The 26,846-nt window shown below is 44.7% G+C and overlaps 3 protein-coding genes across 5 annotated transcripts in view; all 3 read right to left on the bottom strand.

Moving 5' to 3' along the window:
• Positions 1 to 26,846, bottom strand: part of LOC125760108 (uncharacterized) — a 250,705-nt gene that overhangs the window by 37,725 nt on the left and 186,134 nt on the right. The window lies entirely within an intron of this gene.
• Positions 1 to 26,846, bottom strand: part of LOC119372509 (D-amino-acid oxidase) — a 236,917-nt gene that overhangs the window by 30,438 nt on the left and 179,633 nt on the right. The gene's annotated exons all lie outside the window — the stretch shown is intronic.
• LOC119406775 (uncharacterized) lies at positions 24,673 to 26,583 on the bottom strand. The gene is made up of 3 exons (XM_037673506.2): positions 26,474 to 26,583; positions 25,626 to 25,998; positions 24,673 to 24,895 (listed from the first exon to the last, which is right to left on the bottom strand). The coding sequence occupies exons 1-3, from the start codon at positions 26,580 to 26,582 to the stop codon at positions 24,673 to 24,675; spliced, it is 705 nt and encodes a 234-aa protein (XP_037529434.2). The 5' UTR covers position 26,583.

Here is a 26,846-nt window from a genome sequence, read left to right on the forward strand (position 1 = left end):
GCGCTGCTGTTTTTGTAATGTGAAAAAACTAGGTTCCAGAAAATAATGCAAGCTTAGGAGGCGGTGATGACGATCGCGGGTTTCTGCATGTGCAGACGGAGTCTTGATGTCCCCAATTTCTGTTGGCCTCAATTTATAAAATCAATATTTTGCGCTATTATGTAAAGACGCCTAGCCGTGTTATATTGGCTGCCACAGCCATTTTTCTTTAAAGCTCAATAAGCAGCAGAAGTAAAGGAAGAATACCTTTGCAAGCAGATTATTGTTCGTTGATCTTCTTAAAAAGAATGGTTTTAATAAAGTCGCTTTAGTTTTAAAAGCGCGCTTTTGTTTCTAAATAACAGAACTATACGTCGGAAAGTGCACTGCTTTACGCATGACATGCTACACATGCCGCGTTTCCCTCTCTGCTAAGTGTTGGTGAAAGAGTAATGAAACAGATTAGATTCATATAAAGTATCGAGAAACCCGCCTTCTTGTTTGACTGCCTATGCTGGTCTGCAGAAAATAGGAGGTCGCGGCTTGAAACCCGGTTCTTGCGGCCAGCTTTATTCGGGAAAGAATAGCCCGTTTCTATTTGTACATGTTAAAGTTGGCTAAAAGGCCCCTCGTCAGGACCCATTTAATATATTGATTACGAGCTGCAATACTTCATTTATGTGAGCAAGGGACCTGAAAAGTTCTCGAAAAGCCGTTTTATTTTTATTCTCTGTGTCGTGTGTTTGTTTACCGTAAGACAACGTAGCACCTCACCAGGCGATGTTTGGGGCAAGCTGAGCAACCTTTCACGAACGTCTTTTTTTTTTTTGTCAATAAGTTCGCTGTTCACTATTGCAAGAGTTGGAAGGTATTGAACTGCCCCGTTATCGTGCCGCCAGAAGGTAAACATTGCTGTCAACGCAGGCCTTGTCCGCCGCGGTGGAGCAGTGATTATGGTGCTCGGTTGCTGACCCGAACGTCGCGGGTTCGAACGCGGCCGCGGCCGTCGCATTTCGATGGAGGCGAAATGCTAGAGGCCCATGTACTGTGCGATATTAGTGCACGTTAAAGAACACCAGATGGTCAAAATTTCCGGAGCCCTCCACTACGGCGTCTCTCATAATCATATCGGGGTTTTGGGACGTAAAACCCCAGATATTATTAATAACGCTGGCCTTACCTTTGCCAAGGCGATGCAGGGAAAGACCTCCGCTTGTAGAGTTCTTTCCCCGCCTTCCCTTACGTATCGTTGGCAATGCGCCCTGTTTTGCTTACATGACGAGCCCCACCTTCTTTCTGTTTTTCTTCGCGGCGTCTTTAGAATGACCGCATTGAGCGTCTCGCAATGGGAGGTTAACTGAAGTCACGTGCTGCAATTAACGACGCTGAAAGCAGTGCGCTGTAGTGCGTGACTCACACCTCTCAGCAAGTGTGGCCCCCTCTGAGATGCACGGACTGCCTTTTATTATTTTCATACTTGGCAGACACGATGTTCACCTACTAATCTACTGACCTAATTTGTCAGAAGTCTTAGATGATGAAATTCTTCGGTTTCCTCGCATCCCTCATCGTCATCGTCATGTCAGTAAACACTTCGCACCGTCAAAGCGTGCTAACTAACTATCATTCATTAAGGCGAGAGCGTTGTATGGCTCGTGATTTTCAAAATCCGGCTTTCAGCGTCGCGAACACCATTGGTACCAAAACTCGAGTGGGCCTATACCCGGAGGCTGTGCAACAACGGGTGAGGTGGAATATGCTCCAGGGTGAGGGTGGGACGACCAATGCAATTGACTAAGGACGTTAAAGTAGTTTGATTAATGAATGTCTCTCCAGAGCATGGGCTATTGTGGTCTCCTTAGCGTCAGCTAGGTCTCGGTTTCGATTTCCTGCCATGGCGGCCGTATTCTAGTGGGGACGAAATGCAAGAACACCCGCTTACTTTGATGTAGGTGCACGTTCAAGAACCCCAAGTGTTTAAACCTACTACAAAATTCCCCACTGCGGCTTGCCTCATCATGACAATATGGTTATGGCACGTAAAATCCCTTAAATTATTATTATTTACATAGGCCGCTAGGGGACAACAAAAATAAAACGTGAAAAACAACCCTGTACACACGATTCATCATTAACACGATAGTGTCACATACCGAGTTTTGTCAAAATTAATGTTGTGCATATTCTATCATCTGCTTATTTTAATAATTCGCAAGTGTCCACGTGAATGCGCACGTGCACACTTCAGAATTACAGATGCTCTTGTCGCAGGATAAAAAAAAAACATATATAAAGGGAGAAGGTTATGATATTCCTCTAGTTTTGCTTGCTTTGCTCGCTAGGCCGTCTTCTCGCGCTGCTGTCGCATGCCAAAAGCTACACCGCAGTGTGTATTTTCGCGGGGTACAAGTCAAGAAATGGCTTCTCCTGGTCTTTGTTTTTTTTTTTCAGCCATATTGCAAGTTGAGAAATCCAAAACACGACTAGACGCTTCAGACGAGTGCGGTTTAAACCAATGCACTGCGGAGAAAACATTCAACCAGGTTGAACATAATGACTTTGAGCTTTCATTTTTGGTAATTCAGTTTACATATAAACCAACACTCTACCAGTATCAAGTGTTAATAATCATAATAATAATAATAATAATAATAATAATAATAATAATAATAATAATAATAATAATAATAATAATAATAATAATAAGAAGAATTATTATTATTATTATTATTATTATTATTATTATTATTATTATTATTATTATTATTATTATTATTATTATTATTATTATTATTATTATTATTATTATTATTATTATTATTATTATTATTATACCCACCACTCAAACTAACACTCTGTATTTCACCAGAAAAACCAAGCTTTCCCAGAAAAATCAACAAAACACCCAGATTTGCCTTCAAGCGAGGTGACTATACGTTGGCTTGTACTATGACTTGTCCACCACAGATTGGTCACTGGTAACTGACAAACTCAATGTTGATGATGAAGTCGATCAGTCTACGGAGCTTATCTTGACCAGCATGCGCAAGTTCATTCCCCAGTATACACCTCATCATTGTAAATACCCTTCCTGGTTCTCATCAGAACTTATAAGTGCACTGAAACATAAAGATCGTGCACACAGGAAGTATAAACGTTCTCCATCAACTCATTTGAAGGAAGAATTCTGTCGTTTTGGTACTCTTTGTAAACGCCTTTACAAACGGGATCACAGTCTATAAATTTCATTTTTAGAAAAAATCGCGTCTGACAGGCCGGCTGAGTTTTGGAAGTATGTGCGCAAACGGTCGAGCAAAAGTGGCGAGTCCTTCAGGATACTGGACCCAAATGGAGTAGAAGTTCAAGCCGTTGCTGACTGTTTTGCCATGCATTTTTCATCTGTTTATAAGTCTCCAGCCTCTGTAGCTAGTAGCGGTCGACAGGTTAAGGCAGTTGGCACAGCTGATGCTGTGTCGCTAGATGAATATTCCATTTCAGAATGCATTAAGCGCTTGAAACCATCCTTTTCAGCTGGCCCAGATGGCATCCCCTCTGCCATACTAAAAGCCTATGGCAGTATACTTGTACCAGTATTGACTACCATATTTAATAAGTGTCTGCATGCTTCAACGTTTCCTAGCATGTGGAAAACTACTCGTGTTTTCCCAGTGTTTAAGTCTGGCTCTAAAAGTGACGTCTCGAACTACCGCCCTATTTCCCTTCTTTGTGCCGCATCCAAAATCTTTGAGCTTGCTCTTCACAAAATATTGTCTTTTGATGCAAAAAATTCATTGATTGTGAATCAGCATGGGTTTCTCGCTGGCCGCTCAACTGTCACTAATCTTGCCAGTTTCATGATGCAAGTCTCCACGCCTATTTCGCAGAGAGGACAGGTTGACGCTATTTACTGTGACCTTAGCAAAACTTTTTATGTTGTCAGCCATTCGCTGCTTGTGGATAAACTTGCACACTTTGATGTTGATTCTTCAATTGTGAATCTCCTCCATAGCTATCTTCTTGACAGATCATGTTACGTTGCCGTTAATGGCCAAACGTCCTCTTTGTATATAGCTACTAGTGGGGTTCCTCAAGGGTCGGTACTGGGCCCACTCCTCTTTTTAATTTATGTTAATGATGTTTCTTCTGTCATTCGGAATTCTTCTTTCCTTTTGTATGCCGATGACTTAAAGATATTTAAGGAAATTCATTCAGTTATCGATTGTCGCGTGCTGCAATCTTATTTGTGTTCTTTTTCTGAATGGTGCAGGAGCAATAACCTCTCCCTAAATATTTCAAAAACCAAGGTAATGAGTTTCACTCGAAAAACATCTAGTGTGCCATTTTTATATTTTGTCAATTCTGTGTCGTTGTGTAAGGTATGTGAGATCGACGATCTAGGTGTTCTTTTTGATAGCACCTTACACTTTTCTGCTCACGCTAAGCGTGTTGCTTTGCGGGGTCTTCGCACCCTAGGCTGTGTTTGCAGAATGTCTAGAGAATTTCGTTCTCCTGTGCCCTTCCGAAAATTGTACACCGCGCTATGTCTTCCTCAACTAGAGTATGCATCTGTGATCTGGAATGGCATTCCTAATTCCAGCAGCAACGCCATTGAGCGAGTCCAGAAAAAAATTCCTAAGCATTTACAACCATCGTTTTGCTAGAAATGACTCTGGATCTCGTTCTAACGCTGCTGGATTATTATCATTGCCATCACTTTGCTGCCGACGAAATCGCGCTGATCTGTTATTTCTTTACAAGCTTGTGCATGGTACATACCCTGCCCTGTACTGCTCAACTGTCTTAATTTCCGAATTCCACGTAAGCTGACCAGAGAGAATAGACCTTTTCATGTAACCGCCTGCCTCTGTGAACATTCGACCATTGGCAGGATACAACGTCTTTACAATGCTTAGTTTTTGGAGCTCGATGTTTTTCACAGGTCCCAGTCGTTGGTCTGCTCCGAGCTTGGCACTGCACTTACATAGCCTCGTACACTGTTGACATTTTTTTTCTGCCTGCGCATAGTTGTATATGTGCAATTTTATAACGTTTTTTATCCCTCATATTTTATTATGAATGTTTGCCTTTGTTTTTTTTTGTTTTTGTTTTTTCGTGCGCCAGTACAAAGACCTTACGGTTGTTCCTGAGTACATTAAATAAACGTTTGATTATTATTATTATTATTATTATTATTATTATTATTATTATTATTATTATTATTATTATTATTATTATTATTATTATTATTATTATTATTATTATTATTATTATTATTATTGTTGTTGTTGTTGTTGTTGTTGTTGGGGTATTACGTCCCAAAACCACGATGATTATGAAGGATGCCGTCGTGGAGCGCTCCGGAATTATTGACCACCTGAGGTTCTTTAACGTATACCAAAACCTAAGATTTATTCCAGTACGTTTAAATATGGTTCGTCGACGCCCTGATTCCGTAGTGCCTGCGTAACTGCTGATACTCGACCGAATCAAGTGCCTTCTCGTAATCTATGAAGGCTATATATAGGGGCTGGTTATATTCCGCGCATTCCTCTATCGCCTGATTGACAGTGTCAATGTGGTCTATTGTCGAGTAGCCTGTACGGAATCCTGCTTGGTCCTTTGGTTGACTGAATTCTAATGTTGTCCTAATTGTATTAGCTACTATCTTTGTAAACAGCTTGTTGACAACGGACAGTAAGCTGATCGGTCTGCAATTTTTCAAGTCCTTGACGTCCACTTTTTTATGGATTAAGATGATCTTAGTATTCTTCCAAGATTCGGGTACCCCCACCGTTAAGAGACATTTTGTATACAGGGTGGCCAGTTTTTATAACACAGTCTGTCCACTCTTTCAACAGATCTGATGTTACACGATCCTCACCAGGCGCTTTGTCTCTTTTTCCCTCCAAGGCTTTCTTTATTTCCCCTGTCGTTACCGGTGGGATGTCCGATTCCTCTGGGCTACTACTATTTCTTACTTTATCTTCCTGGTTTTCCCGCCTAGTGTACAGATCTCCGTAAAACTCCTCAGCTATTTAAGCTATCCTACCCATAGTGTTAGTGCCTTTGTCTTCCTTGTCCCTTAGTGCATACATCTGGTTTTTGCCTGTACCCAGTTTTCTCTTCACCGCTTTGAGGCTTCGTCAATTCTAGAGATGACTAATAGAAACATGGGACAAAATTTGTCCCGTGCGAGCTGGGGCCGTGTCCCCTGCCCCTACAGCATAAATTAAAGAAAACATTACAATTCGGCTTCCTAGATGAAGTTCAGGAGCGGTCTATGCTATTCGCGGATCCATTTGGAATCAACGTCCATCGACACTGTCGACCAGCTCAAGGTGAGGTTGTGATATTCAAAGAGTACTCGAGAGAGTATAGTCGGCGTTTACTAAAATAACGTATACTGAAATAAAGTATGGATAGACCGCGTGCACATCGCTCGCAACGCTGGTTGTGCTTTCGCGTGTTGGCTAGCAAGTGAATGTATGCCGCAGATATGTACAGTCGTGAGCAAGATGACCTGCAACGCTGAAATTGCCTTTTAAATAGGCCATAGCGGCTAAACGCAGCGAGCAAGCGCAAAAGTTTTCACAACAAGTGCTCAAACGCAAACGTGTCTATGGCGATTCAGCACGTCACATTTAGATTAATGCATTACAAGCATTCGTACACTAAACATTAATTCGGTGTTCGGCTCATATTGATGACAACAGAACGTCTTGGCGGCATCGGCACGCGGTAACGCACATGCCGTTTAAGTGCTACGTCCGATATACACACATACGGTCGGCAATGCCTACACTGACTGCGTTATTGCTTTCACGTTTCATGCGTACAGATATATGCACATGCGTGCGGATATGTGAATTGTTTTACGATGTAAGAATATTCGAAGTGTTCTTTTCGTTTCGTGCTCCCACGGCGCCAACTGTAGCAACTGGCCCTTCAACACAGCCTTCTGCAATTTGTTTCTCTTGCATTGGCTCTTTCGCTCCCAGTGCTTTGCATAACTCATCAATGTGCCAGCGCTTGTGTTGTTTTAAATGCGAAGCATTTCTTAGCTAACATTCGACACTTTGAGTATTTCTATCTATCTATCTATCTATCTATCTTTCTATCTATCTATCTACGTCTGGGTGCTCTCACGATCGCCTCCTTAACTTGGTGTAGACCAAAATTTCCATGGGAGGGTAAGAGTATTTCACGAATATGATTGCCGCTTCAGGACACGAATAACATTAACATCCCGTCGCGTACGTCGTCGAACCCTTTCCACTAGACACGTGTGGCACATACCCGTTTACCACGGGCCGCGGGGTACGGGTATGCGCCACAGGTGATTGACAGTTTATATCTACCCAGGAACAGCGAGGAGAGACATTGGTAACTTAAATGCTAGATCGTTAAGGAAAACCAACATCGGCAGCGTTGACTCAACGAATGGAAAGAATGAAAATTTGGATCCCAGCCGGAATCGAACCCAAGCATTCTTGCGTGGCAATCAGATATTCTACCACAGAGCCACGCCAGGTCTATAAACTGGTTTGGAAAAACAGCATACGCAGGCGTTATATCGGTGCAACGTCAATTGTGGTTGTGGTGCTGGCTGTCTAATTTTAAAAGAACGCAACAAACACTACATGATACTCCTACGATGTGTACTCCTACGATGCAGGCGTTATATCAGATTAACGTCTGTAGTTCCAGTGTTGGCTCCGCTTTTATAGGCAGGATACCGCCGGCGCGCTCCCCATAGGTTTTGCTGTCGGCGATCTACAAAAACACCTCGCGGAAGCCCTCCAGGGCATTTCTGTAAATACTTTCGAAAGGAACTGTGTTCTTTACTGTCAAAATAATCATTTTCGACGAACTGAAAGCACAAGATAGTCTACAGTCGCTGTCTCTTTGCAGAAAACCGAGCACCCGCTTCACGCTGTCACCGCGTTGGAGACCCCTGAACCGGCTTCTTGCGTGAAAGGTAGTCACTCGCTCAGTGCAAGCTATGTGAAATATCTCATTAGAGTAGACTGCCTGTATAACCAAACGGAGCATAACAGAAAGAAGCCTTAAGCCAGCGATCGCACGGGTTCGTGACGACTGGCGGTGCCTCTGCATGTATGAGCGTCTGCATGTATGTTCGTACTGATGGTTTCGCTCTTGCTACGAGCGCGTTTTGGCACCGCGCTGTGAACTTTAGGCCGAAAAATATGAGAATTTGTGAGTAAACAAACAACTACTGTTGCGCGGACGCTATCAGAGCAGTTCAAAAACAATTTCCTTACAAGTGCGCATGGCAACTTTGCGCATGGCAACTTTGTGATCTGCCGTCCCGACGATACAGTGTTTTTTTTTAATGCGAAGCATTTCTTAGCGAACTTCTGCGACTTTGAGCGTATCTATCTATCTATCTATCTATCTATCTATCTATCTATCTATCTATCTATCTATCTATCTATCTATCTATCTATCTATCTATCTATCTATCTATCTATCTATCTATCTATCTATCTATCTATCTATCTATCTATCTATCTATCTATCTATCTAGCCCGCCTACGACTTTGTGCTCTCCGGTCGCTTGGTTCATCGAATGTGCACCAAAACGGTATGGCGTAACATTAATGATGCCGAACATAAATGACAAGTCATAACATGAAAATCATGCACGCTGTCATGTACAGCATGATTTATACTACGCTCATGGCTGCGCTGGTGGCCGTTTCGCTAGTTTGATATACACCAAAATTGGTATCTTGCGACATGACTGTGTGACGAACATAAATAACACGAGTTAACATGACAATCATGACACGCATGTCATGTACAGCATGTCTTACGTGCCACGCTCATGGTGCGCTGGCGGCCGTTTCGCTAGCTTTACATACACCAAAATTGGTATCTTGCGACGTGACTGTGTAACGAACATAAATAACGCGAGTTAACATGAAAATCATGACACGCATGTCATGTACAGCATGACTTACGTGCCACGCTCATAGAGCACTGGTGGCAGTTTCGCTAGCTTGATCTACCCCGAAATCGGTATTGCGCGACGTGACTGTGTGACGAACATAAAAACACGAGTTAACATGAAAATCATGACACGCATGTCATGTACAGCATGACTTACGTGCCACGCTCATGGGGCGCTGGCGGCGGTTTCGCTAGATTTATATACATCAAAATTGGTATCTTGTGACGTGACTGTGTGACGAACATAAAAACACGAGTTAACATGACAATCATGACACGCATGTCATGTACTGCATGACTTACGTGCCACGCTCATGGGGCGCTGGCGGCGGTTTCGCTAGATTTATATAAACCAAAATTGGTATCTTGTGACGTGACTGTGTAACGAACATAAATAACACGAGTTAACATGAAAATCATGACACGCATGTCATGTACAGCATGACTTACGTACCACGCTCATGGGGCGCTGGCGGCGGTTTCGCTAGCTTGATCTACCCCGAAATTGGTATTGCGCGACGTGACTGCGTAACGAACAGAAATAACACGAGTTAACATGAAAATCATGACACGCATGTCATGTACAGCATGACTTACGTGCCACGCTCATGGGGCGCTGGCGGCGGTTTCGCTAGATTTATATACATCAAAATTGGTATCTTGTGACGTGACTGTGTGACGAACATAAAAACACGAGTTAACATGACAATCATGACACGCATGTCACGTACAGCATGACTTACGTGCCACGCTCATGGGGCGCTGGCGGCCGTTTCGCTAGCTTGATCTACCCCGAAATTGGTATTGCGCGACGTGACTATGTGACGAACATAATAAGACTAGTTAACATGAAAATAATGACATGCATGTCATGTACAGCATGACTTACGTTCCACGATCATGGCACGTTGGCGGCCGTTTCGCTAGCTTGATCTACCCCGGAATTGGTTTTGCGCGACGTGACTGTGTGACGAACATAAAAACACGAGTTAACATGAAAATCATAACACGCATGTCATGTACAGCATGACTTACGTGCCACGCTCATGGGGTGCTGGCGGCCCTTTCTCTAGCTTGATCGACCCCGAAGTTGGTATTGCGCGACGTTACTGTGTGACGGACATAAATAATAGGAGTTAACATGAACGCCATGACATACAAGACGATATATGCAGCTTTTTGCTGGCTGCTTCGCATTACATCGATTCCCAGAACACGTGGGATTTGCCGGCTTTTTTTTTCTTTTTCGGTCTAAATTTGGGTACGTTTCAATTTCATTTTACAAGTTGTCTCGCACGTATTGATCGCTCTTCTCAGCGGGCAAATGCCGCTGCTTCTGTTTCTTTATTCAGCGCATTCGTTTCGTTTGGTGCTCACACAAAACGTGAGCAAATGAGACGCCTTTTTTTAATGGTTCCTAATTATCGTTCCGCTGCATTCCAGTGAACTTGCCGCTCTCTGTCATCAACAAATTCATAGACCAGAGCCTCACCACTTCGAGATTGCTGGTGGAAGGAGAACCAGTCTAGGAGACCGAGCATGTAGTAGCATGCGACGCCTAGGAAAAGAAAGAAAATACAGTAACGTTTGCCGGACGTTTGCCGGACTTGTTCTGCAAACGTCGGCTGTGAACTAGGACTCACATGAACTTGAAATAGCGGTGAATAAAATAGAAGGTATTGCAGCAACCAGCAGCCGAAAAACACGATAGTAATTATTTGGCGTGTACCCCAGCAATTTTGGCAGCAGTGTCGTGTCTAACTCCAACAGGGTGGCATGTTTCCCACGTAAATAAATGAGGCTCCAAGAAAATACATGGGGTTGGCCGGTGGGCGCGATCACGGAGGCAATGCAAAGTTTATGTTGCTTATGAAGCAATGCATGCCTCATCAAATGGGAAGGTTGCCTGTCGGCGTCCCGCGTCGGCGGCGTCAACACGAGTGATGCAAAAAATAATCGTCACGTGATGGTGTCACCATATGACGTCATCATGACGTCACAGATCGCCAAAATATATAGCGTCATTAGACGTAATATAATGTGACGTCACATGATGATGTATTCACACGTCATGGTCGCTTTGCATTGCCTCCGTGATCGGTCACGGAGGCCGTGCAAAACCGCGTTAGGTGCAGAACGCTTTAGGAGGGGGCGCGGGAGAATCAGTGCATCGACTGACAAGAAGAAGATGGCTTTCGCCTTCTAGTCATCTTTAACGAATGCATAAGGGACCCTGTGCGTTTTTTAATTGAACGTATCTAAACAATGACTTGCGCATCTGCAGCCGATTTTGTGGACGCTGAGCACGGGGCCGACGATCAAGAGGTCGCATTGGAGGGTTCTGAGATGGCATCGCACGTGGTAAAAGGTAGTGCTTTTATCATCCTGTGCCAGATAAGCATCATTTGCCGGCGCGAAGCGCGCGCGAGCCATCGTCTCAGTGCGCGCTGTCTGCTACTCACCGAACATCGCAGGCCCGACGCAGTAAAAGTCTTCGTCGCGGAAGTGCTTGTTGCACACAAGACTCGTAGCGGATGGCTACTTGCCGGTTCTTAGCTTTACAACCCATGCTTCACGCTGTTTCTTGTCCCGCGGTTACCAGTGCAGGCTTGGGCTCCTTTGCGTAAGCGCGGCACTGCTGTACCGAGCGGTAAAGCCCCACGTTCGTCGCCTTCGGAGGCAGCCACTCTATGTCAATTGAGTAGAAAATGAGAGAAAAGTTCCAAATTTGAACAGACCGCAGCGCATGTGGGACTTGAAATTCGTTTTCAAAGCACGCGGCAGTGCGCCACAAGCAGCCGACGCGGCCGCTGAGACCACGTGATCCTGCCAAGCACGTCACGCCGACGGTGGCGCCGGCGTTTCCAGTGGTGGGCCTTGAGGCCAATATTGAAGCATTCCTCGACCCAGAGGAATACATTAACGAAAGTTACATATGATATGCACATCACCGCACCGTAAAATGCACTTCGTCCACCAGAACGACGCAGTCTCCTCTTCATTTCTTACGAGGCTGGGCGATGGCCTCATGCTGAACGAGAATGATGCCAGATTGATTGACAGCCGCTTTGTGGATTAGGCTACGTAGGCCACATACGTCCAGGTAGCCTACGAATACGACAAACTCCAGCCACTGATGTTGGTCTGCGTAGCACTATCCAGGCCTACCAGCCTCGACGGCCTATACCTCACCAACGCGAAGGGTGGCTTCAGGTTCCGACATGTCGCGGGCTATGTCGACAGACAATTTGTCCACGAAATGACCGAGGCATCCACGAATTCCAACAACTCTACTATACCACATACTTCACTACACATGGACCCCTCGTCACCACGATCACGACCGGATACTATAACAAGTCATGACCAGCTGCTGGTGCTCACTGATCACGGTGATGACGCCCTTGTTCAAGAACTGTCAAGAACTTCTTCCACACATGCACACGGGTTCGTGAAACGTGCGTGTGTTCTCGGGACACGTATAAGCACTACATATCACCTTAACGCTTCTGGTGTTGGTAATACCCACGTTGCCATTGGCAGCGTTACCCAACCGTAAACAACTGGTTATATAACACATATGCGGCTCTTAAGCATATATATGTGTGCGTATAAAATTTATACAGATCTTTAGTATCATTTTGTAACGTGTCGCTGACTAAAAAAAAAGCCGGCAGATCCCACGCGTTTTGGGAATCGATGTAATGCGAAGCAGCCAGCAAAGAGCTGCATATATCGTCTTGTATGTCATGGGTTTCATGTTAACTCCTATTATTTATGTCCGTCCCACAGTAACGTCGCGCAATACCAAATTCGGGGTCGATCAAGCTAGAGAAACGGCCGCCAGCAACCCATGAGCGTGGCACGTAAGTCATGCTGTACATGACATGCGTGTCATGATTTTCATGTTAACTCGTGTTTTTATGTTCGTCACACAGTCACAGTTATGTTTTTTTCTTGTTCGTTTTCTCCTTGGATGTGGATTGAAGTCCCGTCAAGGAGATGATCGGCGTCGATGAAGCAGGAGGCAGGTTGGAGGTAATAAAAACTTGAAGGTATATTGCAGCGAAATATTTACAGTCATATGTACATCTTGCCGAAGCACACTGATAATAACATAGACATCAACAGCGTCTTACTCTTCTACTTAACTTTTCTTAAGTTAGAGCCTAGAGCACTGTTACTACATACGAAGAACCGAGTCTCACTGTTCGACCACCGAGTGGTTACGGCCCAGACGAAAGTTGCATCGTACGGAGTCTTACTGATCGATCAGTTAAGTGATTACAGCCTAGACTGAAGGGAAACGAATTCCGTCCAGTCTTAAGTACCTTGCGGTAACAGAGAAAAGGGGAGGTGGCCACTGGTGGTCCGCCTCGACATTCCCTTATCCAATCCGTTTATCCTCATGTTAAGCCACTCCCTACTGGGCTGTCCTTAATCTCGACAGCAGTGTCTTTACAGCGCAGACAGGCGTTTTGGCACTGTTTCCCATCAAGGCTCTCCCTCTCCTTCCCACGCTCTCAGGGATTCTCACGGTCGAAATACATCTGTATCTTAGCCCTGGTGCATTCACGCCATTTTCCCATACACATCGAGTTGAACTCGCGGGGCCAGTCGTTAAACCGTTCCGGGAAAGAAAAGGCGCCTGCGTGACCCTGCCTCCCACGCATTCGACCTTGCATTGTTGCAAAAGCACATCTTGGTCCGTGTTGGGGTCACGCATACTGTCGCCTCGAGCGACGGCTTAGAGCGGGGGATGTCCTCCTCATTTTCCCACACATTCAGGCCGCCGACCTCTGAGAACGGTCGCTTGACCGCAACCCATGCTGGCCATCGCTGCTCAAAGGAAGCCGTTTGCTTTCTCTTGATAATTGCACAGCCGAAGACCGGGCAGGGGAGAGCCGAGAAAGAAGCTTTGTACGACGTACCGTGCCGCGCCATCCCGTCTGCAGGATCGACGTATGAGCGGCAAACATAACAGTCACGTCGCGCAAAACCAATTCCGGGGTAGATCAAGCTAGCGAAACGGCCGCCAGCGTGCCATGATCGTGGAACGTAAGTCATGCTGTACATGACATGCATATCATTATTTTCATGTTAACTAGTGTTATTATGTTCGTCACATAGTCACGTCGCGCAATACCAATTTCGGGTAGATCAAGCTAGCGAAACGGCCGCCAGCGCCCCATGAGCGTGGCACGTAAGTCATGCTGTACGTGACATGCGTGTCATGATTTTCATGTTAACTCGTGTCTGTATGTTCGCCACACAGTCACGTCGCGCAACACCAATTTCGGGGTAGATCAAGCTAGCGAAATGGCCGCCAGCGCTCCATGAGCGTGGCACGTAAGTCATGCTGTACATGACATGCGTGTCATGATTTTCATGTTAACTCGTGTTATTTATGTTCGTTACACAGTCACGTCACAAGATACCAATTTTGGTGTATATAAATCTAGCGAAACCGCCGCCAGCGCCCCATGAGCGTGGCACGTAAGTCATGCTGTACATGACATGCGTGTCATGATTGTCATGTTAACTCGTGTTTTTATGTTCGTCACAGAGTCACGTCACAAAATACCAATTTTGATGTATATAAATCTAGCGAAACCGCCGCCAGCGCCCCATGAGCGTGGCACGTAAGTCATGCTGTACATGACATGCGTGTCATGATTTTCATGTTAACTCGTGTTATTTCTGTTCGTTACACAGTCACGTCGCGCAATACCAATTTCGGGGTAGATCAAGCTAGCGAAACCGCCGCCAGCGCCCCATGAGCGTGGTACGTAAGTCATGCTGTACATGACATGCGTGTCATGATTTTCATATTAACTCGTGTTATTTATGTTCGTTACACAGTCAAGTCACAAGATACAAATTTTGGTGTATATAAATCTAGCAAAACCGCCGCCAGCGCCCCATGAGCGTGTCGCGTAAGTCATGCTGTACATGACATGCGTGTCATGATTGTCATGTTAACTCGTGATTTTATGTTCGTCACACAGTCACGTCACAAGATACCAATTTTGGTGCATATAAATCTAGCGAAACTGCCGCCAGCGCTCCATGAGCGTGGCACGTAAGTCATGCTGTACATGACATGCCTGTCATGATTTTCATGTTAACTCGTGTTATTTATGTTCGTTACACAGTCACGTCGCAAGATACCAATTTTGGTGTATGTAAAGCTAGCGAAACGGCCGCCAGCGCACCATGAGCGTGGCACGTAAGTCATGCTGTACATGACATGCATGTCATGATTGTCATGTTAACTCGTGTTATTTATGTTCGCCACGCAGTCATGTCGCAAGATACCAATTTTGGTGTATATCAAACTAGCGAAACGGCCACCAGCGCAGCATGAGCGTAGCATGTAAATCTGCTGTACATGACATGCGTGTCATGATTGTCATGTTAACTCGTGATTTTATGTTCGTCACACAGTCACGTCACAAGATACCAATTTTGGTGCATATAAATCTAGCGAAACTGCCGCCAGCGCTCCATGAGCGTGGCACGTAAGTCATGCTGTACATGACATGCCTGTCATGATTTTCATGTTAACTCGTGTTATTTATGTTCGTTACACAGTCACGTCGCAAGATACCAATTTTGGTGTATGTAAAGCTAGCGAAACGGCCGCCAGCGCACCATGAGCGTGGCACGTAAGTCATGCTGTACATGACATGCATGTCATGATTGTCATGTTAACTCGTGTTATTTATGTTCGCCACGCAGTCATGTCGCAAGATACCAATTTTGGTGTATATCAAACTAGCGAAACGGCCACCAGCGCAGCATGAGCGTAGCATGTAAATCATGCTGTACATGACATGCGTGTCATGATTGTCATGTTAACTCGTGATTTTATGTTCGTCACACAGTCACGTCGCAAGATACCAATTTTGGTGTATGTAAAGCTAGCGAAACGGCCGCCAGCGCACCATGAGCGTGGCACGTAAGTCATGCTGTACATGACATGCATGTCATGATTGTCATGTTAACTCGTGTTATTTATGTTCGCCACGCAGTCATGTCGCAAGATACCAATTTTGGTGTATATCAAACTAGCGAAACGGCCACCAGCGCAGCATGAGCGTAGCATGTAAATCATGCTGTACATGACATGCGTGTCATGATTTTCATGTTATGACTTGTCATTTATGTTCGTCATACAGTCATGTTACGCCATACCAGTTTTGGTGCACATTCGATGAACCAAGCGACCAGGAGAGCACAAAGTCGTAGGCGGCTAGATAGATAGATAGATAGATAGATAGATAGATAGATAGATAGATAGATAGATAGATAGATAGATAGATAGATAGATAGATAGATAGATAGATAGATAGATAGATAGATAGATAGATAGATAGATAGATACGCTCAAAGTCGCACAAGTTCGCTAAGAAATGCTTCGCATTTAAAAGTTACGCCAGCCACCTACCCGCCGCATGCTTCGCATAACATCGACTCCCACGGTACGTGGGATCTGCCGAATTTTTTATTCCTATAATTCAGCAAGCTATATTGAAGCATTTCTCAAGCCCGGAGGAATACATTAACGAAAGTTACGTATGATATTCACATGATTGCAGCATAAAGTGCACTTAGTTTCGATAATACTGACGTATGTGCAGTAACGTGAGGGCTCACGTTATGTCGCACCGTAAGTTACCCCTTAAAGGGGCCCTCTAACACTCTTCAACCCCCCATTTTTTACTCGTGGATTGCGTAGACTGAAGTACGGACGAACTAGTGCAGCAAGAACGGCAGCGATAGCGGCACGCAGTACGAAGTTATTCAATTTAGAAAATTCAAAATACAAGAAAAACAATGCCTGCCCTCAACTCGATTTTCGCGGGGTCACGTGACCACATTTCACTCTCTGCTGTGACGTCGGATGGCGCTCCAATGAAATGGGCTGAAAGCTCTTACGTAGGGGAAGCTCGCACGCCATTGTTGCTTCTCCTTTCCAACGTATTGTATAGTATTGTTGACGTCGTTGCCTTAGTAACAAACGTGGTTCCTCCTGACTTGTCAGAACTTGAGCGGGCGCTACTGCTTCGTAGCGAGGCTGGGGAGGCTTTGTCTGCTGTTCCTTACAACGACATTCCGTGTCATTCCCTCTTCTCATTCTGAGAAGGGAATTTGTGGAGCGGCATGGGCGGTTAAACACGGTCGCCCCTACGCGGGTTGTTCGGTGAGCAGCCCGACGAGTTACAAGTGTGCAGCGACAACAATTCAACGAAGAGGATTACTTGCACCGTTTCAATAACAATCATGAGCCTACCGCACATGCGGAAAGAGGCAGCTCGCAAACGTACAGACGCAAAAAGAAGGAAGAGGGGCAAGCGTTTCATATGGACATCCGACCGGCGCAGGCAAAAAAAAAAAAGAAAGCCAGAGCAACCAGAGGCGAAATGGCAACCGGCGCCTCTGTCGTACTTTGTGGTTGTAGTGATATTTTTTGTTGCGACGGCGGCTATTTGGAGTTCATTGAAAAAGCACAGAAAAGAAAAACGAAACACAATAGTAATCTCAACTTTGATGCAACGCCGTTATTACTTCTAACGTTACATTTATCCAATCATAGGCCAGCGCCCATCTTCGTCATTTCCGCCCGCAATAGTTCTGGCAAGCGCCAATACGCGCTGATGCGGTCAGCAGCGATGTAGCGACTTCAACGCGTGATTTAAATACTAAATAAAAAAAAAAATACTAAATCGGTGCTTAAACTTATGCTAAAATTATCCCCAGCCATCAGTCTACGCAACCCGCAAGTAAAAAATGGGGGGTTGAATAGTGTTGGAGGGCCCCTTTAAACGCCAGTGTTGTCGACGCGCCTGGTAAGCCCACATTGTGCACACGGCTACTACACTTACAAAAACACGTCGATCCACCTCGTAACGCTTCGCTCAAAGCCATAACATACAGCATAAAAGTACTCGATGACTGCTTCGCATGAAACCGATTCCCACAACGCGTGGGATCTGCCTAATTTTTTTCCTTAGCCTTCGTCCAATTTTCGCGCTGTCTTCAATGCAGTACTCCTTTAAATTGACACTAAAGGCAAATATTAAGTCGACGTTGGTTGTTGAAACAGCGGTCCAGAAACCTCGTAGGGCTGCTTTTATGCCAAGGAAGTGCTTATTTTGAAATAAAATCACGTTTTGGTGGTCCGCATCGCGTTAGCGCACTTCAAATCACCCGCCTGAAAGCGGTATTTCGCACGTCACTGTTGCCGTGCTCAACGTTGCCCGCCTTTACTGCGCGGCGGCGTGCACTGGCAGCGTGCACCATTCGGGCATCCGGCAACATCACATGCATGCGGCCATGGAGGAAGGAATACTAAGGAGAGGCCCTGACGTCACACTCGTGAAGCCCCTACATCGCAAACACCCGCATCGCCTCCTATCGAAGGCGCAGCGAAACATTTCGCGATTTCCGTTGCGACGTTTGCAAGCGCATGCGCGTATCGCGAAATTTTGCAGCCTTTTTTTTGTTTGTTTGTTTTTCGCCGTGCAAGCGGTGTAGTCGATTCACGCATGCTGCTCTTTGTGTTTGTTATTTAGGAAAGCTACGCAATGCCCAGCTGTTGCGTACACCCTGTGCAAATCGCGTGTATACTGCGAGCAGTACCGGGTGTCACTTTTCATGTGTACGTATACGTTCGCTTCATTGCTGATCACTAAGGCACGGTATTTGCGTGCGAAGCTCTCGGATGTGCGCTCTGTTGCTTGTTACTCATTCTGTCAACTCGGAACACACGTGAAATTTTGTTTTTGGCGTCTGACGCGCCGTACATACTGAAGACATCGTACGTTTTAGAGGCTGTGTCGTTCAAACGAAAGGGCAATAAACTTTTGTTGTTGTTATCGGACTACGTGATGTATGTATATCGTGCGGTGTGCGCTCGCTGCGTGCTTGTGTTGTGTGCGCACTGGAATTACAAACTTTACGTGCACGATCGCGTATACAATACAGCGGTGTCTTCTTTTCGACGTGAAGTTACGTCAACTATAGGTTGGCGTTGCGCCGAATAGCTACTACGCTCACTCCATATACACGAGCAAAGAACCGCTAATCGGGCAATAGATCTGGAAATCGGGCTACAAGAAAGGAAAAGAAAGGCCTAACGCCAAGCAGAACGCGTAAGTCAGTGCTAGGTGAGTTCGAATACGATGAGGCAGGGGCAGAATGTTTTTGATTACGGCACGTACCGGTAATTTCTGTGCTGTTGCACAAAAACGCTCCTCGAAGAACTTCAGCACGCAACGCTCGGGCCTGCCGCGCACGAACAGCCTGGTAAACGTCTGCTTGCAACATTTTACTGCTTGCGAACCGCACAATACGCGCTAAGTTTACGCCGGGACTACAAATCCGAACAGAAGCGAACCACCGCGGAGAGCACGCCGCGGGGCGTCTGCTGTTTTGTTTGCCCCATATCGGCTTGTTTGCCCCATAAATCTGACGTCACTTCCGCCACACTTTTCGCAATGCATTGGGATACGATAGGGCCTCTCCTTAGCTTTTCTTTCCTCCATGCATGCGGCATTTTGTCGAGCTTTTTATCGGAGCGACTTTCACGAGTGCGCAAAACACACGCGGCAGTACGCGATACCGAAACTACCATTGAGACGCGACCGCGTGAGCGAAGCAGGGCGCCGGGCGAAGCGCAGTTCGGCGAAAATGGAAGCTTTGAACCACGCGCGCCGTTCCCCATGGCAACGCCAAAAAGGTTCTTTTTTCCATTAATCAAACAGAAACGAACAAGCAGCATTTTATTACGTGTCTTGATGCATGGAAGGTTCTTTCTTTATTGCAGCTAGTTTGATTACTAGTGATTAATTGTATTCAGACTCTCCCACCTCATCGGGATCACCTCCAAAATGTCCCACTCGTGGCGCTCATCGTGTGATACATTTAGCTTAATTTCTCGGTAAGTAGGGCACTGCTGTTGATAATACTGCCATTTTAGACGTCGTCATACATTAAGCTTTCACTCTGACATAAATTGTTATTTGCCTTTAGTGTCCCTTTAAATCGTGATCTCTCGTAAATGTTTCTTGTGGCACATGTCAGTGATAAATGACATCTATATTAAACGAATAATTATAATTGATTACGAATTATTGATATTTATCGCTGCTAATAATTAACGATATTCTATTATTTCCCGCCATCGTACTATAACTGCATATATTGATATACTAGCTATCTATCTATCTTAATTATGTTCTACACTGACAGCTTACACCCCTACATTTAAAATATGTTGAATTCATCGTCGCCATTCATCAGTAATGTACTTCATGCCAAGGTGCGAATGTAGATCAACATTATAGTAAGTTATTCTTAATGTGAACTCTGCGCTAACCCAATTTTAAAAATTCGCGCTGCTTGCACTGAGTCGCGCAAAGCTGGGCTAGAGGGGAGCTGGTCGACACTTGGCTGGTCCTGGCTTGACCAGCCAATTGTCGACACGTGCATTCACACGCCGATGCACGAAATGTTCACGGGATCACATTGTAAATCATGAATATAGACAAGGTGTTGATAGGGTTCGATTGGGTATCGCTTGGCAATCACACCACCGTCGGTTAATTAGCTTAAGCAGAATAATTAGAATAATTAGGTTAATAGCATTGCGGAAAAACAGCGCGAGAAGACAGGGACGGAAGGGGCACACACACAGAGCTCGTGTGTACCCCTTCCGTCCCTGTATTCATGCGCTGTTTTTTCGTTACAATGCTACCAAACCAACGAGCCCACCGACATGCAATAGCTTAATAGGTCTTTGTGGCACATTGGAGACTTGGTCTCGATTAGCTTGCATCCCAAGTCAGACTTAATTATAACTTAATTAGCTTAATTAGCCTAGCTCGCATATTCGAGGCTCGGCGGCTCGGCCTCGACTAGCTTGCATTCGAAGTAAATCTAAGCCTAATGAAGTAATTATCATAATTAATGCTAATTAGTTTGGTATTATTTAGTCTTAATTAGCATTTGCTCGGCACATCTTGCCGAGCGCGGCAGGACTATGCAACAAGAATCTCAACTTGGCTTAATTATGGCTAACTAGCCTATGACCTAATTATGCCTGGATAATTAGGCTTTGCCTTGCTCAAGTAGGCTTAATTAGGAGTAGCTATGATTCACTTGGCTTAACTAGGCACAGTTATGCTGAACACGCCGGCATGATGATGATTGTGTACATCGCGGGTCAGACAAAGGGTGGGCATAACAGCTGTGCTGTAAAAATAAATATTTTAATTGTGCTGCAGAGTCATTTATTGCCAATTAGCAAAACATTCTAATGTATTCAGCCTCTCCCTCTATGCTTTCATTTGATGCAAAAACAATGATATCATCCTATTAATTTATTGACCATCTACGCACACTCGATAATTGTCTATAACGATCACTAATAAACGATAAAATATGTTTCTCCTGCATAAATTTCATTTGACACCTTTAATCACTCGATTCCATAGATTTTCTTCCAAAATCATCCCTGACTACTAACCATCGATCACTACCACTAAATATAATAGCGTGTTATTATGTATGTCTGATCCTAATTTTATGCATTGAATACTGTATACATTTCATGTACATGTGCTTCTATACTGAAAGCCTTCTGTTATGAGTTTAAAATTGGTGATTTCATCGTTAAAAGTGATGACTTATATCGTCAGGGTGCAAATGTGCATAATGTTGCTGAGTAAACCTTAGTCAGTGTGAATTCTTGCGGGTACGTCATTGTCAATTTTGTTAATTATCCAAAGTAATTAAGTTAAAAGACCCCTAATCACGAATTAGCAACTTGAGATTCTTATATCTAATTAAGCTAAAATACCCATAATCACTAACTAGCAACTTAAGATTCTTATATCTTTCATCCTCTTCGTATCCACTCCATGTGATACAACGCGATCCTCCGATTAGTTGATTCTTATTTACCCCTTTCCTATTTAACACTAAGTGTAAGTATTAATATATCCAGAGTACGATTACCATATCTTTTATCCATTTTATTAGTAATTGGCTATAACAGTAGCTACTGCTAGTTACATGCGATAGCCATCTAGTATCAATGGTGTACGTTGCAATACTATCTATAAATATATATATGATACATGTCTATCTGCACTGACCGCTTTCACCAATAAGTTTTAAATAAATTGTTAAGTTCATTAGCACCTTTGATTACATATACTCAGTACAAGAAGATTCGCATGCGTATCAATGTCTCTTGTTAATTCTTACTTGCTTTGAATTACGAGGAACTATTCTTGTTTTTGATCATCTGCTCTAATTACCCTACGATTTCTCATTGCTAATTATCAACTGAAGAACTCCACAGTATCCATACCCTCCATATCTTGGGCAGCTTCAAGAAAAACAAACTTGTATAAAAACACAGACATTTTCATGTGTTTTGGGGTCACCGAAAACACTATAAAGCGCATGCACCCCTATAAGGTGGTTTTGCTGCAATGCACCTTTTTACAAAAGTTCCCGTCGAACCTCAGAAACTTCGCCAACATCAGCCAAACTTCACAGGTACGAAGATTGAATAACGGAGATTGGGTCACTTCAGTGATTTAAGCAGGTGAGGGCGCATTGTTTTTATATAAATTTTTAAATTCTCTCCTACGGAGTTTCACATAGCACATAAAAGTGGTTCTCGAACCCAGGAAGTTTATGGGAATAAAGCAAAACTTCTCGCACTGTGAGATGATGACTCCTAGATTATATGGACGAAGTGATTTAAGCATATATTGAGGCGTTGCACTACAATAAATGTTTAAAAGTCGTTTCCCATTCAGTGACGCTGCCACTCAGCAGGCAACGCAAGAGATGGCGCTAGTTGTCGATGTCCCGAATTCCTGGACATGGTTAGTGGATTGGCACTAGCAAAGTATAGCGCTACTATCAGTTTCATGTCGTGTTTAATATGATTTGCAAATAAATAGTATCTATGAAATAAAGGTAAAAAAAAACACTATTAATAATAAATTATTGCCGTGCACAATACAGCTGATTTGAATTGGAAACCGCTGTACCATCCTTTAGGGAGCAATAGTGTCTGCAACTAAGCTTTTTTTCATTTTTTTTTCATGATACTAACTGTTAGGTTAGCCCGCATAAGATATTAAGTTTACTAACTTCCTCTATCTATTCTATCTTTATTTTCATATGCAGACGTTTCTTTAGAGTAGCGAGTACCAAGTCACATTCTTGCTCCTCTTCCAAGCATTTCCAGTGGAGCGCTTACTTCCGTTTTTTATGAGTTAAAAAAAATGCATTCCTTAAGAGCAGAAATCAATACTTCTGGTTCAGTTTAATAGTTATTTTGTATATCTATGACATCGGAGCATAACGTGCAGATCGAAGTGAGTCCAACAACACGTATAATTCTTAAAGGGACACTAAAGGCAAATATTAAGTCGACGTTGATTGTTGAAATAGCGGTCCAGAAACCTCGTAGCGCTGCTTTTGTGCCAAGGAAGTGCTTATTTTGAAATAAAATCACGTTTTTAGTGGTCCGCATCGCGTTAGCGCGCTTCAAATCTCCCGCCTGAAAATACGACTCTCATACGTCACTGCTGCCGTGCCCAACGTTGCCCGCTTTTACTGCGCGGCCGCCGACACTAGTAGCAGCCGAGCGGAAGTAGCGGGACCCACAGTAGCAACAACGGCGCTGCGGCAAAGACTTGCTCGGATGGGCACATTCAAAGCCGTCACCAAGTTGCGGTTGGTCTCGTAATCCTCAGTACGAAAGTGCAGCGAGCACACACGCAGAGGTTTTGACTGTTTAGCACACTGGCGCAATGGCATGACACTAAGCCACTTCGAGCGTAAGGGTTCATTCCGCGGCACCCAGTGAAAAGACACACCGGTTTCCTTGCTGCAGCACTGGCGTTGTGCACCATTCGGGCATCCGGCAATATCACACGCATGCGGTATTTTGTCGAACTTTCTGTCAGAGCGACTTTCACGAGCGCGCAAAACACGCACGGCAGTACGCGATCCCGAAACTACCACTGAGACGGGCGAGGCACAGCTCGGCGAAAACGGAACCTTTGAACCACGCGCGCCGTTCCCCATGGCAACGCCACGGAGGTTTTGTTTTCCATGAATCAAGCGGAAACGAACAAACAGCATTTTATTACGTCTTTTGATGCTCGGAATGTTCTTTTTTGACTGCTGCTAGTTTGATTACTAGTGATTTATTGTAGGCCGACTTCCCTACGTCATCGGGATCACTTCGAAAATGTCCCACTCGTGGCGCTCATCATGTGATACATTTAGCTTAATTTCTCGGTAAGTAGGGCACTGCTGTTGATAATATTGCCGTTTTAGAAGTTGTCATACATTGGGCTTTCACTCTGACATAAATTGTTATTTGCCTTTAGTGTCCCTTTAAGAGCACAAGGCAAGCGAGCAAATGACTCTAAACACATATGCTCATTGGCCAGCACTGGCTGTCAAATATAAGTAAGTGCGACCCACACGTTGACGGCTGAGAAGAGATTTGCATCTATTTGGGCGCAGTCATTTTACTCTTATTCCTACGAAAGTTCAATAATGTGTGTATGTGAGGTGAGCCTTGTGACCGGAAACTTTCACACTTTGTGGCTTAAAAGCAGTGCCATGAATCTAGAAAAATATTACAGACACTTTTGCAGAGATGGACCATTTATTCCACTAGGTGAAATTTGGATATGGGATGACCTTGAGCGCGCTGTTGAGCACGGGAAGGACGCGGTAAGACATGGCGTCCTCGATGCAGGTGTGCACAACTTTTTCGGTCACCTCGTTGATTATTTTTTCGTTGAGAACACCAACGCTTTGCTTGGAAATCCCCACGCGGGTGTACTCCGTCACCTCGAACAGGATGACCTCAGGAGCGCCATCTGGTCCCTGGGGTCTGTTGACAAAATCAAGAAAGGAAAGTGTGGAGAGAAATTAGTTTTAAGTTGCCCATCTCTCATAATTAGATTTTGCGCGTATTTGTATCTTAATAACAGTGTGATAGCGTATGGGAAGCTAGGAGAACGATCCCGTACAGAAAGTTGTCGAGAAACTGAAGCATGCTTATTTTATCTGCAGTAAATTTGCGCTGGACCTTGTGAAATAGGAAAACAATTACTAGACCTCACCAAAAAAGCTTTATTTAATTACAAATTTGGTTTTAAAAAGACTGTCCATTTTAACGTAATTTACTAAACAATCGAGCAAATTGACATAAAGGCACATTTTTCCTGTTGGAGACCTTCTTGCCCATTGCAGTTGGGCTGTGTGTATCTTGGTTGTAGGCATCTACAATCTAACTTAGCGGAAGAAGGTCAGTATCAGGATCAGTCAAGTTCAGGTGAGCTGACCTTAACTCTAAGCTGACAAATGAATGCTCTGCAGACAATTGGATCAGCCAGCATTCTTGCGGTTACGTTGATTGCCGAACGATGGATGTGTCATAGAAGAAAACCCTGCACAGACAGATTAACGTTCTAGAATGTTATCATGTCGGGCCTAATACGCGCTGCTCTGAATTTCTGCATTGTTTTGTATAGTCTATTGAGACGAATATGGGTATCCACCTCCGCGTTAAGGGAACATTCAACCTAATGGTACGGCACTATACAAGCTCGGTCGCATACTCACGGCCAATGATCATGTCGAGCCGCACGATAGCAATTTTCCCGGAGACTTTGCCGGAGACCGCTAGCGTATGGCTCGTGTAGTCGTACAACGCCTCGAAGCAGACGTCGTGCAGCAGCACGACTGCGGCTACGTCGTAGCGCTCCGGTGAGCCGACGTCGTCGACATCGTTCGAGGGCGTCTTCAGCGGCCAAGGTCTACTGTCGTGGCTGATCCTTTCTAGGCCCGAGATCGTGCCGCTGTGCAGCTCCCAGGCGGAGCAGTCGTCGTTCGGACTTCTTAGATCGGCCATTCCGACCCCTTGCATGACGATGTCGCGGCGAAGGCGCTGCATGACGACGTCCACGTACTTACGCGCCGCGTCGAGGTTCTCTGCACATACGCGTCAGGTTGCAGTGTGTAGATATTGCATATACTCGCAATTTCACAAAACAAATCAATAAAAATAAAAGTGCTTAAAATTTCAGCACTGGAGATTGAGAAGCAATGTCCTTCGCATTAGCCGATGGGCTCTAAACCGGCAGTAATCGAAAGCGTAAAATGTCTCAGGGTGTAGTCATCATTCAAATTTAAATGTCTCAAGCTGCATACACTCGAACTTCTCTGCCGCTCCTAGCCAAACAATAAGGCAATATCGATGGTTCTAGTCATTATAGAAAAGGTGGATACAGCGCTGACCATCGCTGCATGCACATTGCCGTCAAAGGCTGCTCGAGGCCTTTCTGGACATATTGGCTTCCACCCCTATATCACTCCATGAAGGTCAATGCGGAAATTGAGGAAACTCGGAGGGTCTGCATGCACGAACACAAATTTGAAGCTCCTCATAATTGCTACGAAAACTCACCGTTGCTGACGGCTACATCCTTCCCAGTCTTAATCCGTAGGCCACCGTGTCGAGGCTTTGAGCAGGAGAGATGAGCGCCCAGCTTTTGCACGCATTTCCTGAAGTTCATGTTTTCGAGGACTTCTTTCTTACGGTGTTGAACGAGTAGAACTCCCAAAACGTCTGCTCATTAGCTACCAAGTGTCCCTTTTATACAGTCCGGCCGTGATACAGGAACCGTGTGAACAAGCGCCGCCCATTGGAGAGGAGGTTTCGTGGGAGGGGCGTACACAATGCACCTATGTTGACGTCAGCACAGCTGCATTGCATTACTCATCGTCAGTTTAGCGCGGGAGACGCTACTCGAAAATGATCTTTTTTTTTTTTTAATGCC

Source organism: Rhipicephalus sanguineus, chromosome 10, assembly GCF_013339695.2.
Source record: "Rhipicephalus sanguineus isolate Rsan-2018 chromosome 10, BIME_Rsan_1.4, whole genome shotgun sequence".
Taxonomy (NCBI): domain Eukaryota; kingdom Metazoa; phylum Arthropoda; class Arachnida; order Ixodida; family Ixodidae; genus Rhipicephalus; species Rhipicephalus sanguineus.